This window comes from Lactuca saligna, chromosome 1, assembly GCF_052625555.1.
Source record: "Lactuca saligna cultivar CGN05327 chromosome 1, ASM5262555v1, whole genome shotgun sequence".
NCBI classification, from domain to species: Eukaryota; Viridiplantae; Streptophyta; class Magnoliopsida; order Asterales; family Asteraceae; genus Lactuca; species Lactuca saligna.
Genome location: NC_136417.1, coordinates 27,375,329 through 27,393,950, shown reverse-complemented (window position 1 = coordinate 27,393,950; position 18,622 = coordinate 27,375,329). Strand labels below are relative to the sequence as shown.

Genomic DNA, 18,622 nt, shown 5'->3' with positions numbered 1-18,622 from the left:
CATCCCCATTATCTTCTTTACTCTTAAGGATCTATCCTAAGAGTCATCTATCTCGCATTCGTTCATTCTGAAGTCCTTTGCTTCCAGAGTTATATGACTGGCACTAAATCCATAGCTGCCAATGCTCGTTCGTAAAACACTAATTCCATAGCTACTGGGTACTAAATCCATAGCTATCAGTGTTTATCTAATATGTACTAAGTCCATAGCTACCAATTCCTTACGGGTACTAAGTCCATAGCTACCAGTGTTTGTCCAATAGGCACTAAGTCCATAGTTGCCGATGTTATTTGTTAGGCACTAAGTCTATAGCTGCCAATGTTTACTCACATCATCTTTTATCTCTCATCATTCATCTACCCATCTCATACCCAACATACTTGTATATTTAAAATACGTATACAGTTCAAATCATTTAAATCATGTATAAAAAAAAAAAAATTCATCCAGCATAGATAACAAGTATTCAGATAATATGCACACATAGCACGTAGTTTATATAAAATACTTCACATCTATGTGTAAGATGAAAATAACTATGCACTCACCTGAGAAGGCGGTGACTCGGTACTTGGACAGCGCTTCGTTTACTTTAAAATAATTTCCTTCGACGAAACCTAGTATTATTACAACTAGATTTTAGTCTAATATTTACCGTGACTAACTATTAGTCTTATTATTATTATTATATAAGCGTTTAAATAATACTTTCCAACCACTATATACAAACAGGGACAGACATAAAACACTGGAGGGCAGGATCATTTTTGCGTATAGCACTTCTGAAATCCAACAACCCTATGCGGCCCTTTAAACTAGATTCCCCGTACTGCGAGTAGTTAAAAAGATATTATAACGACACTTATATAAATCATAATAATAGCTCAAATATTTATTATAAATTTATAATAACAATACTAATTTTAAATATAAACTATATTTAAAATAGGGTAAGCATAACTTACTTACAAGAGGATTTTAGTTAGGAGTCGGGCTCTGCAGGAACAAAACTTCGTTGCTGAATCTTTCTAAGAAAGATTCGTGCAGCGCTTTAGTGCTCACCTTACTATACTAAAACTACAGAAAGAGAAGTCGAATCACGAGGGACCGAAATGCTCGAGGGATAAGGAGAGAAAGACTCTTGAACCAAGAGAATGATGCAATTATGAAATTTTGTCTAAAAAATATTAGCTTTTCGGTTAAAGTACATGATATTATATGGACGGTCAGTAACAAAAAGTATAGCTAAATTTAATTTAATATAGAATACTAATTAGAAAAGAAAAAGTATATAGTATTATCCAAAAAAAAAATAATAACAAATAAAAAACGAAAATTACTTCAAATGTAAAGTTGACAAAATGTTTTATCTCCATATGTGGGAAATTTCTATCTGGAATCTCAATGGGATTGTCTACACCCTATTGGATGATTCACTCTTGGGGTCTTCATTGAAATAATACGAAGGGGTTTCCGTTTCCATTCCAAAAAATAAAATAAACATTGCTACAAACATTGATATTGATTAAAAATAAAAAGTTTAATATTCTCTAAGAGGGTAACAAATATTGTTATTCATCTTTTCACTCTCAATTATCAAATTGTTAATTTGGCATTGAACTATAAGACTATAAGTAAGGACTCTTTTGCAATCTCGAGCTTAAAAGAGGCAAGATAGTAAGAAAAACAATAATGCGTTAATTCAAAGATTGTTTGATTCCAGTCAAAATGACCATAAAGTTCAAAAAACTATTAGTTGGTCAAAGATACTTACGTGTAAGTCAAAGCGACAAAAAGCAATCACCATTTAACCCCTTTCCCATTTTAACTCCACCTCAAATTCTAACTGAACCCTAAACAATAAACACACACACCCCTCGTTAGTAAAATTGTATTTTAGCAGTTTTATTCAAATTATAATACATGAAATAAGTAATAACCAAGGTAGTATTTTCACTTTGAAATCCACCTAAATATAGATGGAAGAAACATGTACGAATTTTCATTTATATGTAAGAAAAAAATAATTGACTTATAGGAAAAATTACAATAAAGTTCCTACATATTAGTCTTATAATCGATTTAGTCCCTATATATATTTTTTATTCAATTAAGTCCCAAAAACCGGTAATCGTATTCAACTTAACCCTTGACCTGGTCAACAGGTCATCCAACTTTTGAAAATTACATTTTTGACTCAGATTTTAAAATTTATTACAAATTTGGTCCAAAATTTACATTTTTGGCTCAAATTTTAGTTTTTTTTTTACAAATTTGATCCAAAATATACCCTTTTGGCCCAAATTTTAGAATTTTGTTATTAATTCATGCTAATTTTAGCTATTTTTACAACTTTTTTTCTTCAAAAAAAATTCGAATGTTTTTTCTTTATGAATTCGAATGTTTTGGGTTTAGAAGCATAGTAATTAATAAAAATAACAAAAAATATAATATTTTTAGTTATATTTAACATTAAATAGATGTTCAGTTCTTTCAAACTTATACTAATGAGTTTTATTAATATTTTTTTTAAACTTGTTCAAGATGTTAAACAATATATATTTTTTGTTCTATGTTCAGCATAAAAACATATGACAAATAAAGAAAGAGTTAATGCAAGAAATAATAGTGTGCTTAATTTCATTGATTTTTATTATAGCATTGTATTTTGAACAACCTACCTAACCATAAACCAAATACAAAGATTTTTTTTAAGTACAACGAAGATATCAAAGCACAACATCATTAGGTAGACTTTTTAAAGTATGTTGGCTTAGTTAATAGCTCAATAAATAAAAGTAGGTCATATTTATAAACGTTTCAAAGTTTATTAATAGTATCGCTAGGTTTACAAATGATAGAGTTTTATGTCTTGTTGACATGGTACATTTTGACGGTTGCTAGAGTATTTCCAATAACATAAGATATTAAGTATGTTTCTTTTTGTCTGTAAAAACAATGTTTTTTGTGTGTTATAGTGCTACGATGACATTGTTATACTTCTACATTGACATAAATGGCTTATTGTCAACAACAATGTGCTTATTAATTAGTCCTTTTTGGCTCTTAAACTTAATAGTATACTTGAAAAACAAAATTTTAATGATACTAAAAGTTGTTTTTCACTACTTTAAGTCTCTTTATTGTATGAAAACAATGTTTATTTGTGTGATAACAATGTCACAACATGAATGACCTATTATTAACACTATGTAACTGTCGTTTTAATGTAAATTATTATATTTTCTACCTAAATTCATAGTACACTTCAAAAATAATATAAGATAAAGACGAGTACATTTTTTTGAAGAAAAAAAGTTGTAAAAATAACTAAATTATGATGAATTCATAACAAAATTCTAAAATTTGGGCCAAAAGGGTATATTTTGGATCAAATTTGTAAAAAAAATTAAAATCTAAGCCAAAACTATAAATTATGGACCAAATTTGTAATAAATTTTGAAAACTAGGCCAAAAATGTAAGTTTCAAAAGTTGGATGACCTGTTGACCAGGTCAAGGGGTTAAATTGAATATGATTATCAGTTTTAGGACTTAGTTGAATAAAAAAAAATTATAATTACTAAATCGATTATGAGACCAATATGTAGGGACTTTATTGCAGTTTTCCTTTCTTGTATATGCAAGAAACAACAACAAACTTTCATTAGAAAAACAACTTCTTCCTGTTAGAAGCATAAAACAAAAAATCATATGAAAGTACATTGCTAGATGGTTGGGATACGATGAAAATGAAAATACATTGCTAAAAACGAATGTCTAAAACAAATCAATGGAAGTACATTGCTATTTATTGCATTAGCTCTTCAAAAAATACAAACTTACTTAATGTCGATTGTTGTTTCCACCGTGTCACCGATAAGAACCCAACTCTTGATTCCTAATAGAGTAAGCTTATCAATATAATCTGACACCTTCAGAAACGACAAAAATTAACACAAAACTGTGTTATAAGTTGTATCCTTAATATTTAATACTAAAATTGAATTCTTAATAACATTTGATAATAATTCTTGCTTTTAAAGAAAATCTGCAATAATCATCTGTTACATATATTAGACTTATGATATCAGGGCCATGTCACAATTACAACGCCTAAGTTTAAAAAAAAAGGTATTCAATGATCAATACCTTTATTACCAGAATAATTAAAAAAATCATATGAAAGTACATTGTTATTAGTGTATATGGAGGAGTTCGGACATCATATTCACATCACATTCAACCACCCATCATCAAATTTAAACAATGTTTTCTCATCCGCTATAGTTGGAGTTTGTTTGTTTGTTTGTTTTGGGTATAAACCCACATAAAAGAAGCATACTAAATGAGATTTCAATGAGATTTTTTTTTTGCAATGAGATTTGATTCTCTCTCATTACAACAATATAATTTCAAAATGTAAGCTTGTTGTTATGATATGTAAAGAGGTATAAATAGTAGGTAAACATGAATAAGCTCAACCAATGGTTACATCAGCCTTCAAATATTTAAAATACTCCTCTCTTTTCTTTCAAAATCTCTTACTCTAGACATAACAAAGAAGGTGCTTTGTCGAAGGGAAGAAGAAAAGAAAAAACAACCAAATATTTTTCCCTTTAATTTAAAAAGAAAAGACAACCCGTTTCTACTTTGATGTGTTTTGTAGTCAAATCATCTGAATGAAAACTCACTTATACAATATCTAAATACTAACCAATTGCCTAATAAACACAAATTCCAATAACATAGTCTGCACAATGACACACACAAAAGTTCTCATGAGTAGGACTGTTCACTATTTGGATAAATCGAATTGTCCAATTCGACAATTTAGATTGGACTATTTGGTTCAGCTATTCAGATTTTTGGATTGGATTTTACCAAAAACCGAATTACTATTATCGATTTTGGATTGATTTTATTTTATAAAATAAGAATCGAATAGTAAAAAAAACCGAATAATAATTTATTATTTATTTATTTTTAATATATCTATAATTATTTATTAATTTTATAATTTATTTTTTTCAAAAAAGTTTATTTTCTCTTAAAAGTATTTTATATATTAAATATTAAATTATAATATACCTTCTTAGTAGTTGTTTATAAATTTTAAATTACAACTAAATAATTTGTTTTTGCTTCTTTTGTAAAAATTGGATAATATTAGATTTATATGTCATTTTAAAATGTTATGCCTTTTGAAACCCATATTATAAAAATCGATTCAACCGAATTGTAATTGGATTGGATTTGAATTTAATTTGGACAAATTGGATCCATATTTTGAAAACTGAAATCAATTTGGATTTACTTAATTGGATCGGATCGAACCGATCCATCCAAACGAACACCCCTACTCAGGGGCATTTTATCAAACAGCTACGATGCAGTATGTATGGAGAAAATAAAAAGCATATATTGGGTCTAATATAGCATCAAACATACACAATTGATTTTTTGGAGTAAGCTATAGCATGCACAATGACACACACTAAAGTTGTCATGGTTATTTTATCAAACACTTACAATGCAATATAAAAAACGTATTTGGGTCTAATATAGCATCAAACATACATGATTGATTTTTTGTGTCAACTATAGAATCAATGATCAAACACATATGATTGATTTTTTGGTCGAATATAGCATCAAACACACACTAACATTGCGTTCTTCGATGTTGATTTTGTTGAGCTAAAAATTTTGTTGTTTCTGCTCCAACCCGATCGTGCAACTCTATTAAGTAATAAGCTGCCAATGCTAAAACAAATTGTAAATAAAAGTTTCACAATAAACATGATGGGGAAGATAATCTTCCTTGCAACCAACCATTGATAGAGAATATATATATATATATATATATATATATATATATATATATATATATATATATATATATATAGCTAGGTTCAAATGTGGATTGACATCTATTGTGCGGACGTGTGGACAATGCTATTCTATAAGAATGACAAAGAAAATATGTTGTTTGATAATATGAATACGTTCAATCTTACATAATTATTGTCATTATTATACATTCTTACTAATTAAATAGTCTATAAGGTTATTATAGAGTTATTATTATTATTCTCAATATGTCAGAATGTTGTGAGAACGTTTATTGAATCGTATTCTGTAAGAATAAAACTGGGTGAAAAAAGAATGTGTGAGAACAAAAATGAATAAGAATATTAGTGAGAATGCATGAAAATCACGATAGTTGTGTAAGGTTGAACGTATTTACATTACTAAACAATTTATTCTCTTACTAATTCTCATAGAATAACACTGTCAACACGTTCGTACAATAGTTGTCCATCCACATTATACGCTATATATATATATATATACATATATATATATATATATATATATATATGTGTAAAAAATACGTATAAATTAATAAATACATATGAAAAAAAATATTTATATATTTTTATACCTTAAAAGTGTTTTTTAAACGTATTTATACGCTGTTAAAAAAGAACTGGATGATGACAGAACATATCGGTACAACAAACAGATCAGGTCATGCTTAAGTATGATGGACGAGGGCATGCTTAAGTATGGCTAACTAGAAATTTATGGTGAACAAACAACCATACTCAGCATGCCTAAGTATGGTAGACAGACGTCCATATTTAGACCGGACCATACTTAAGTATGTTGGACAGATGATTATACTCAACATGTTTGACTAACATAATCTATACAAAATATTTGATCATATAAAGTAACCAAAAGTTCGTCTCTCAGATAAAGAAATTATCGAAGATCAATCTTCAAAACACTTAAGGTCAGAAGTGTCTTTACATCAATTTTCATCATCATCTTCACATAAGCTCACACAATCTTCGTATCATCAAAAACTTATCTTTACATGTATAAAAACTTTTAAATACAAAAAAACTTTAAAAATGTTATTTATAAATACATATATAAATACATTGTCTTAATATGGTCGTTTTTCCACTATAATTAGGCATTCTGAGTATGATAGTCTGAAAAAGATCAAATAATATTTATTATATTTATACGTATTTTTTACCGACATGTTCTATCATCTTCTAATTCTTTGTATTGGTATGCTTTATCATCATCCGTTTTTTTTTCTCAAAAATATATAATTACGTTTAATATAAAAAGGAACTTTAAAAACGTTTTTAAGGTATAAAAATATATAAATATGTTTTTCATATGTATTTATTATATTTATACCTACTTTTTACATATAAATACGTTTTTATATGTATTAATATGTATTTAAATTATGTTTATATATGCATTTATTAATAATATTAGTAATAATAAATTAAAAAATAATATATTTGTTTGAGTTTTCAAAAAATATTACAGAAAAATTTCAATATTTTGAATTAATTTATGAAATATTCACAAGTTAATAATTTTTTTATTTTTTACCGATTGAATCGAGAAAAAAGGGTTAGAATGTAACCTTTTGCATTTTTCTGATTTTTTTTTATAAAAAAATAATAATTTAGAATGAAATATTAAAATTTCTTTGGAATTTTCCAAATTCGTATTTTTAAAACAAAATTTTCTCTCATTCTAAACTCAATATATATACTATTAGTAATCAATTAAACAAGATTTGTTACAGTTTCAAACTGATATATATATATATATATATATATATATATATATATATATATATATATATATATATATATATATATATATATATATATATATATATATATATATATATATATAAAATGAACGTAACATAAACAATATACATTCATAGGTATATAAAAAATTATTTTATATTTATAATTATAGATAATAATTTTTCTTATTATTTAACATTTTTTTATATTTTATTCATATAATACACAAGTTTATTATTAGCTAGTATTTATATAAATAAAAACACATACTTCTCAAAATTATAAATTCCTTGCAATATTATTTGTTGAACATATAATTTAAAAATTGTCTTTTTGACTAATAAAGAAATACCTCAAAAATCAAATGATGAAAATGTTATTAAGACAAGAATATATGGAGTTCTAATAGAAGGTAGTAGAATTTTCTTTTCCTAAAAAGCGAACAAGAAACAAGAAACTTCTCATTTCTTCTTCCTTTCTCTTATTTACCCCCTCAATTTCAAGTTTTTAATTTACACCATCACCACAAACAAGCATAACAATGGCCATGTCCCGTTTTATCACTCACAGTCACCGATCATCTCTCAAAACCCACCAATGGACCTCTCAATTCTTCCAGCATTTCACCATCACAACCACCACCGACCACCCTGAAAAACCAGACACAAAAGAGATTTCCATCTCCGATTCTACCAGAAAACCCAAACTCTTTTCACCAAAGAGACGTAGCCGGAGATCACCTTGGTCGAGAAACAATGATCGGAACTTCCTTCCTTCTCTCTCCGGTACCTTCACTCTTTTAAACTATTATTCACCACCGAAAATTTTCTTTCTTAAATATTTCTAATTTCAAGATTTCTTGAAATTCACCAGGTGTTGGGCATGCCATCGTGGAAGCGGCGGCGAACATGAACAGACTACTGGAAAACTTGTCTCCGTCCCATCTGATAAGGAGATTCAAAGAGAAAGATGAGAGTTACAGCATCAAGTATCAGATGCCTGGGCTCTCGAAAGATGATGTGAAGATTACAGTTGAAGATGGGATGTTGTTCATCCGAGGAGAGCATAAGGAGGAGGAGGAGGAAGGAGACGAGGAGGAGTATTGGACGGCAGCCAGATACGGGTACTATAACACTAGCCTGATGCTGCCGGAGGATGCTAAAGTGGAGGAGATCAAGGCGGAGATGAAAGATGAGGTGCTTCATGTGATCATACCAAAAGATGACACCAAGAAGAAGAATGTGAAGGAGGTTAAAGTTGGCTAGGAATTAAATAGTATCTATATGTTATATGTGAGTATAGATGTGTGAATTGTGATTTTGATGTATAAGTACGTTATATATATGTAATGGAAATTTTAATAAATAGTGGATAAAAAAAAAGGCGAAATACGGCTTTGATATTCTTCCATGAGAGGTTTTAATTTTATTGACGGTGGTAAAAGAATAAAAGCAGAAAAGTAAGGATTACTGTTCGAAAAACCTAATATTTTTTCTAATTAACAGAAAATTCTAAAAAAAAAATGTTTAGAAAATGATAGGATACACTAAAACTTTTGAAAAAGTTTTTTGGCTGTTTTTTATTTTTGCAGATTAATCCGGTATCCTATCACTTCTATTATTTTGGTCAAAATATTGAGATATTTCTAAACATTATCTTAGTATTAATTCTTTTTTGAACGAGTAAAACACACCACCCACTAAATCTATTCTTTTGTCCACGAGATTTAAACTTTAAACCACTTGGAAAAAGATATCTTTCCACAACATAACCTGATACTTTTGGACTATAAACCAAAATATTGAAGTGGATTCAAAGACAATGACCGGAATTTCACTCTATTGTGCCTAGTGTGTAAGGTAGATGTGCACTTCATTTAGAAAACAAGGTTTGAAAGGAAATAGTGTTATGGTGGGGATTGAGCACTCCAATTTTTAATGTGTTTTCCGATATGATGGCTTAGTCGGAGATTCACGCTTTGTCACTATCGCTAAAAAGGTTTAGAGGTGGTTATTCTCACGACAATTTGGTTTCTTGGGAGGTTTAAGATTGCCTAAAGGGAGAATTCAGAATGCTTATTTTTGAAGCGACTTCTGAAGAATGTTTTATTGGTGAATTTTAACAAAATTGTATTTTTGGCTTTACTATGGATGAAGAGTTAGTATCAAATCCCGATTCCGTACCGAAACCGGTACCAAATTTAAATAGATGAGACAGTATTTGGTACTCTAAAATCATAAAATTTGAGATTCAGTACCATCAGTACCGGTGTTAGTACCAAAAACTAGTACCATTCCTGGTACCGGTACCAGTAATATTAATTTAGTTCGGTACTTAGGATTGACTTTCATTCAAATTCGGTTTTTGAAAAATCGGAAACGGTACCCCAATATCAGTTCTGTCCCACGTTCATCCCTAAGTTTTACAACAAGACAAAAAAAACTAAAAAGTAATTGGGTTTGACTGACTTGAGAACACAACTTTAACATTGTCTTATTCTTCCATCCTGCTTGTTTTTATATAATTTCCTTCATGTCTTTCAAAGATAAATAAATAAATAAATAAACAAACAAAGTACAAACACCATAAGCAGACAAACTAAAAAAATAAAGAAAATGATAAACCATATCATTTGAGAAAAATAAAGAAAATAAAACCATATCATTTGAGAAGTCCACGTAAATTTGTCTTAAGACCCAAATGAGAGGTCGATTATCGAACTCTAGTGATATTTTTGAAGGGATAATAACTTAAAAGGGTAATATATTTTTTTAATTTGTACATATTTTGCCGTTGAGTTTCTTTTTGTCAACATTTGACTATTTAACTTATTTTTTTTCCACATTCAGTCCTTATAAGTGGTTATTTTAGGTTAAGTTGGAAAAATAACTTAATAGGGTAATATATTTTTTCAGTTTGTACACATTTAGTCTTTAATGTTTTTGTACATATTTAGTTCTTATGATCGATTTGTTAAGATTTTGCTTTCAGTATCCAACGTTGGACAATCATTAATGATGTGTTCTCATATGTGGTTTGTCCTTCACTTATATGAGTAACCAAATTTATGAATCAGTCAAATAATGATGGTGTCCTAGTTTTCTCCAAGAAGAAAATGTATTTGACTTTGGTTTCATCTATCTCCATAGCAGACAACGAGATTTTTTATGATTGTTTCCTCCCAACTCGAATTTGCATTTCCACGATAAAAGAATTAAGGAAGACGCTAAAAGAATTTGCACTTCCAAGAAGAATGAACACCTTGGCAAAAAGTTTCATCGATCTCCATAACAAACAACTAGATTCTTTGTGATTGCTTCCTCCCAACTTGAATTTGCACTTCCAAGATAAAGAATTTCGTTATCTGCAATGAAGATAGATGAAACCGAAGATGAAGACATCAATAGTTGGAGAAAACTAGAGCACTAACATTATTTGACTGATTTGTGAATTGAGTTACAAGCCATGTATGAGAACACATCATTAATGATTATCTCACATATGATGTCGTGAGCAAAATATGAAGAAACAGGTCATAATGACTAAATATGTACAAACTGAAACATATATGACCCTATTAAGTCATTATTCTAGCTTAATCTAAAGTAGCTGGTTATAAGGACTGAACGTGAACAGAAAAAAAAAAAAACAAGTTAAATGCTAAATATGAAAAAAAAAACTCAGTGACCAAATGCATACAAATCAATATATATATATATATATATATATATATATATATATATATATATATATATATATATATATATATATATATATATATATATATATTTGAACCCTATTTTCATTATCCCTATTTTGAATGTGCAATATTTGAACCCTAAACCACATGTGTTTAATTTCACTTCTCAATTTTTAGACTCCCAATATAAAAATCTCAGCCCCACATCCTTTGCCTATCTTGATCTTTTTTGATGATCTTCTAGAATAAAGGCTCATAAAGTCCTTAAAGGTCTATCGATCCATTTTGGTGATCTTATAATGTGTAGCTTTTAAATTGGATACATGTGATAAATGCTTTATTTTTAGATTAAAGATTTTAATATGAAATGTTGTCTATATGACATATATCTTCATGAAATGATATTTTTTACAAGTGATTTTACATGATAAAGTTTGCCAGATGCATAACATATCATTGTGAAAGTGTAGTATGATTGCATTTGGAAATAGTGATTGTGATGCATTTGTACATATATTGGATGTTGTTGCGAAGACTTACATAAAGGGTCCATACCATACCATCTCTTTAATTAGAGATGAGATAAAGATCGATCTGATTTAGGATAAACAAAGATCCTTCCGAATTCGGACACGATAATGTTCCTTTGATTTGGAACAAAATTACCTAGTGTCAAGTATATAAGTATATGAGTACATGCATTGCATTGGATTTGCATATTACATGAAAGTATTTATGTATAAAGTATAGTTGCGTAAAGTTTGTTTGTATAAATCATTATTGTAAAAATCCCTATTAGGTCCTGATTAATCCAGACAAAGTTTTTTTTGTATAAATCATTGTTGTAAAAATTCCTATTAGGTCCCGATTAATCCCAACATACATTGGTGGGTGCTATTTTTAGTAAAATTATTGAAGATATGAAAGTGTATTTTGACATGATAGTTCGACAGAAAGCAGTTTACGAGCACCACATGTTCAAGATTTTCTTCTAGCTATACATATAGAAGGGGCTTGGAAAACATATGACTCATGTGGAGTATCGCACTATCTTTAAATATCGGCTCATGATTCCAATATTTCCAACTGACAAGATGTGTCCGGTGTGTCGCAAGGCATGTGGTGCTCGTAAACTGCTTTTGGCTGAACCATCATGTTGAAATACACTTCCATATCTTCAATAATTTTACTAAAAATGACACTCGCCAGTGTATGTTGGGATTTAGGGAAGGGGTGGTGTCCTCATGTAAATCAGGATGTTTTGTTTGACATATTTAAGCATGTCGTCATTTCTGCTAAGAAAGAGGCACCTGTGAATTTCTTGACTGACCCGACAGAAGGAAGGGTAACCCTTAGATGGAATGATGTTTTGGTTTTTGGATGGATTGGAGGGAAACACGCTTGTGTGGACCTTATTTGAGTATCCCTTTTCGTGGGCTTGAGGACTAGGGTTTCAAGTCAAGACATGCCACTTAAAGCCGCTACATGCAAAGTCACAAAACATGAGAACTCATGCTTGGAAAATCAATGCATTTCATACCATTTACATTTGATACATTTGGTTTTTTCGCACCAAACACAGTGGAGCTTATTGATAGAGTACAATGGATCATGCAAAACAATGTTATATCCCCTAGATCTATGGATGTAGTCTTCAAAAGAATTGGTTTTATCATACAATAGGGTTTAACGGCACGACTTGTCGTCCATTTTCCTTCTCACTCATTGTATTGTGATAACTAATTTATGTGAAATGGTTAACCCAATAATATAATTGAAAAAAAAAAAAACAAATCTCCGAATACTCCTTAGGCGCTACCCGACGACTGGAAGACACCTAACATTTAATTAATGCCCATACAATGAATGAAATAGTAGCAAACGAAAATTTTAACACTTTAAATAATTTATATCTCAATAGAAACTATTTAAGAAATGATTAGTGTTATATTAATTATACTAACCTATTTTGTTATGATATGAGTGATATTTATGAACTTTGTCTGACATCCCCAAATTTCTGAACCAAAGAAAAATATTCTTTACACTTTGAAAATCCTAATATCTTTTGTTATGGAAATTCCCATTACATTAAAAATCTGAATTCAAAAAATTGTCTCAAAATAATAAAACTATAAGAATGTCATAATCAATAAATAACATATGTTACAACGTAAAGACCTAACGGCCTTGACTTGTATTGCAAGTCTTCTATTTAATTACTAAGTATCCTACTCAAGTCTTCAACACTCTTATCACCGCTACCTGTGATACATATAAACTGAGTGAGTCAGGTTGGAAAACCTGGTGTGATCTATAGAGTTTTCAAATGTGATTATATATATATATATATATATATATATATATATATATATATATATATATATATATATATATATATAAATTTGCAACACCAATTGTTATCATCAATACATGTAATATCATGCCACTATGCCATTCTACCCCATCTCGTCGATCCTATACAAAGAACTTATGAGTTTCTAACCTAAAGGATCAATGTGAACAACAAGTTGACTGTATTGCTTCGGGGGATTCCTTAACAACAAACAAGAATCAATAAAGACATCAAATGAGGGGAATGGAATAAATCTCATCACCAATACCACAAGACAATTAAGTAAAGGGTGGTTATCTAGATAACTATGCTTAACAATGGTCTGGCCCTGAGGTATTTTACCCCCAAACTCATATTATCCGACAAAATAACATCAGACATACCTAGTAATGGTCTATTACTAACACACTCTATTTGGCAGTCTACGAAATTCCCTCAACTACTTTGTGAAATAAAACGCTGACACGCAATGCTCATCAAAAGATTCTGCTTCGGAGAATCCTTGGCATTTGAACGTCAATAAAAGGACAACTTTGAAGTGGGAATGGAGTATATTGAATGAAAAAAAAGTTCTATTCCTGCGACTCATATGATTCATTTATACTTACAGACTATGAGTCTGTAGCCTTACACTAGACAGGTGTCTGTGGTTGACATCGCACTCTGGCAGATGCCCATGCATACCTTTCCGTTGCCTAATCTGGACCCACCATTTCTGCTCATCCAAAGAGGAGGGGGATACTAATATAGCATGTATGTATGTGGCATGTCCCCATCGATCATCATCATCATTATCGTTAGCGGATTAGAATTTTAGGAGGGGAGAATACAAATGTAGTACTCCTGTATGTAGGACGTACCCTACCGATCATCAATCTCGTCACACATAGCTCCTAATAAGATGCTACCCAATATTCAAACTTAATTGAACTAATCATCCCTTAGGGTATAACTAAAAAAAGGTTGTAATACCCATAATTATCCTAAAGTTCCTGCATGTGTAATCTATTTATAGTTCATGGTAAATCTAACATCTCTTTTATAACTCGAAGTAATCATCCTTTGTAAGTCTTATCTCATCATTAAACAAGACTATATTGCTTATAATCTACTTCCAATACCAACTCTATTTTAGGCAACAATATCCTAACTTAGTGTATATATTTAACACAAAGTATTATGTATTAACTTTCATTTATAGTCTTAACAATAATACTTCTTAGTATTATACACATTTTATCACATATAAAACTATATATGGTTCCCACATCACATACATCTAGCATATATTCTAGGCAAAATGCATATAATTAAAGTTTAAATTTTCGATATATATTTAATATGTTAATTAATACTTGTATTAAAATCATGTTCATGAAAGTAACTATACACTCACCTGTCTTAGGAGGATGGCTGGTGATTTAGGTAGAGCTTTGCCTAACACCTTAGTATTAAAATCGTATCTTTCTCATACGAACCATGTTTTCGACGTTCTTTATATCCACACGTAACTATCAATGGGTACTATAACTCTCATTTGTGTCTAAAACCTAATATCTCACGAGACAAAAGTTTTATTTAGTATTGTTTCATGAAATGTACCCGTCACCGAAGAATAGTAGAAGTTGTCACTAGTATGAATTTTTGAGATGCAAGAAGATGGATTTTCGAGACTTAGATGCATCATAATAGTATGTTTTGATTGTATGTATCTATAATTTAATTTTGAATTGTTTCCTATGGTTGTGATTGCTAGTTTTAAACCCCAAGAATTTATAACTATCTTTTGATAACAATAATATGAATGGGACAAGTCTTCCATTAAAAACATAGATTTGGAAATGAAACGTGTTTAGAATTATTATCAAAATTGGGGTTTACAGCTATCATCGACAAAAATACCACTTTAAGCAAAAAAAACAACAAGAATGTTTGGAGGCAGAGACTTGTACAATGATTTGGAACTTTTGGAACACAAAACGGTGGAAATATGGTATTTTGGCAAAAAAAATATATATATTTGATGCATTTTATAGTTATTTTTTATAAGAAGTCCAAACTTAAACCTAGTTGGATCCGTTGGTTCTAAAATCCGAATCCAGTTTTTTTTTTCGTTGTAATGTTATCGTTTAGTAGCGCCCTGTTCTTTAATGTAAGTCGGTCCTTCAAAGAAAAATAATGCTTCCTAATAACAAGAAGAAACGTTGTGATTATTTTAAGTAGGCTAAATGACATAAATGCCTTATAAAATTTCTATAATCGGTCAATTTAGTCCTTCATTTGTAAGCATAATATAATTTACTGACCAGATTTGTAATACACTAAAAGAATTTGAAAGTATTTTAATACATTGGACGACATTTATTCCATTTTTTTTGGTCTCAACTAAGTTTCACAAGTTTTTTAATTTTAGTTACTGATATAATGTACACAGTTTTGATTGAAATTTAAATATATTAGTGAAAAACATATTCTAGTGTTTACTGTTTAGTGCGCTGTACTTGCTTGCCAATTCTTGACAAAAACGTTTAAAAAGGAAGAAAGGAATCTTGCGCCGACTATCCCAAAAGAGTGCCATAGAAAAAGACAACACTAAAAAGTAGCCCGTTTTACATTCCCCCCTAATAATTAACAAAAAAAAAAAAAAAAAAAAAAAAAAAAAAAAAAGTTAACAACCTATAAGACCCAAAAGCCACACCCCATGCTACCTACATGCGCTTCGATTCACTGCTGGTGCACTACACCTGCGTACCTCACTGCATCTCCAAGCACTCTTTGTTGCTCCATCTGCACACAACCACTGAAACTCGTCAGACCTTCATTCTGCTTTAACAAAACCAAATGAATGAATAATAATTAATTACCTGAAAAAGTTCATGCAACTTGTTCTTCAGATAACAATATTCGTGTTCAAGCACCTCTAATGCCCTCATGCATCTGCAATTAAATTAATCCAAAGAACATATTAATTATCTAATAAAGTTTAAACGAAATCCGATTAATCTAAAATTAACGTATCCTCGGTCACGTACGCTGGACGATTATTCTGTTCAACTGCAGCCCGAAACACAGCACAAATGTTCCGAACTCTTTTAGCACCAATGCTGGAACTACTTCCCATCAACTGATTCAAATGTATTCCGAGCTTAACATGATCCCATGTCTCCTTATCCAACCTTTAATTGGTTTCCAACAATTAATATGAAGAGTTATGTATAATGTCAGAAAACCGGAAGGAATGAGAGGAAATGGAGGGATTATATAATACGTACAGTAGGTTTCGGAGGTTGCGAAGCTGCTTTTCGGATTCGTGAAAGTAGATGGTGACGACGTCGGAGACGAAGTTGGGGGAGGATTGATCTTGGAGGTGTTGGAGCTGCAAGAACTGTTCATCGAGAACGCCTTGGTGGAAGAGGACTGAAAGCAAGCGATTCATGTCGGTTCGCAGACGAACTGCACCGAATCCAAGCATCCACAGAGGAACACCCGTTTTGGATGGCTTTGATACGATGGGTGAAAGCGAAAAGAAAGAAAGAAAGAAAGAAAGAAAGAAAGGGAGTTTGTGTTTGTGTTTGTGTCTGTCTTTTTGGGTACGAGGATGAATGGAATTAATGGATTCTTGTGGTTTACTTATTTATAGCAATATAATTAGTACTCGTTGTTGGACCAGGGAGACCAAACTAAGTGTCTGAATCACTCTTTAAAAGGATGTGTTGTTTTGTTTGTATTTGTTAATTCTAACTTATTTATCAGAGAAAAAGACAAATAGGTTAATTCCATTTATAATTATTTAAGATCTAAACAAAAATAAAAAATCAAACACTCTATCAAAATTAGCCATTATTTTTTAGATTTCATTTGTGAAATCATCTTAAAATGCTCCGAAATCATATATGACATCTACAAGATCGTTCATATCATATGAGAAAATGAGAATTTTCACCTACCTGCAGATTTATAGTTTTCATTTGCGTGTATATAGAGGTGGGTTTAATTGAGAAAATAAAAAAGATTAACAAATAAAGAAATCATTCTCAGCCACTCATTTCATCTAAGCATAAAAATATACGGTGACAAACTTGTAAACGTGATAACAACCTTCAATTTCAAATACGTATCTGTAAAGAATTAGATTACAGTTCAAACTCATTCATCGTTCATTATCCAATTTTCTTCTCCAACCTTCAACAATCATTCAGAGATCTTCAGTTAAACCATCATCAACATCATCCAGTGCTAATCAATCATCGATCTTCATCAATAACATTTTTATCAACACAATTCAGCAGTTAACAACAAAAAATGATTTTTGTTTTTTTTAATCCAACCTTCAATTCTGTTTGAATACGATCAGATTTTCAACATCTAAGATAAATTATACTCCCAGCATCATTAGATCAACATCATCGATAATCAACAGAAAATCTACTTCATATCATTCATTCAACATTGATTATCAAATAAAACTTCAAAATTGAGGTTAGAAAAAGATCAAATCGTTTTTTTTTTTTTTTTTGAAAAATTTCATATAATTCTCTATCAATCTACTATTTTGTAAGATTTAAATAGTCAAAGGATCATGTTTTTAACGTTTTTAAAAAAGTTAAATTGTATGCACTCCAACTGTTTGATGAAATGTATAAACTAAATTACCACGTTATATTCATATATGAATATGTTTTCTCACCTGAATTAGTATATGATTATTAAAACAAAAAAACAAATATGCAAGTGTGTATGTTATTCATATGTGAATGATATATAAAAATTATATATATTTATGAATATACTTTGTAATATTCATATGTGAATATACTGTGTAATATTCATAAGTGAATATATCATCTAATATTCACAAGTGAATATACTATGTAATATTCACATGTGATATACCATGTAATACTACGTAATATTCAGATATGGAAATATTA

General features: G+C 29.9%; 2 protein-coding genes across 2 annotated transcripts; one reads left to right on the top strand and one right to left on the bottom strand.

The window, feature by feature from the left end:
• Positions 1–8,048: 8,048 nt before the first annotated feature.
• LOC145048849 (HSP20-like chaperones superfamily protein) lies at positions 8,049–9,045 on the top strand. The gene is made up of 2 exons (XM_078997479.1): positions 8,049–8,420; positions 8,509–9,045. The coding sequence occupies exons 1-2, from the start codon at positions 8,177–8,179 to the stop codon at positions 8,898–8,900; spliced, it is 636 nt and encodes a 211-aa protein (XP_078853605.1). The 5' UTR covers positions 8,049–8,176; the 3' UTR covers positions 8,901–9,045.
• A 7,205-nt stretch (positions 9,046–16,250) lies between these two features.
• On the bottom strand, positions 16,251–17,307 carry HP6 (histidine phosphotransfer protein 6). The gene is made up of 4 exons (XM_078997467.1): positions 16,964–17,307; positions 16,724–16,867; positions 16,556–16,628; positions 16,251–16,478 (listed from the first exon to the last, which is right to left on the bottom strand). Exons 1-4 carry the CDS (start codon positions 17,161–17,163, stop codon positions 16,416–16,418), a joined length of 480 nt encoding a protein of 159 aa, XP_078853593.1. The 5' UTR covers positions 17,164–17,307; the 3' UTR covers positions 16,251–16,415.
• Positions 17,308–18,622: the final 1,315 nt, after the last annotated feature.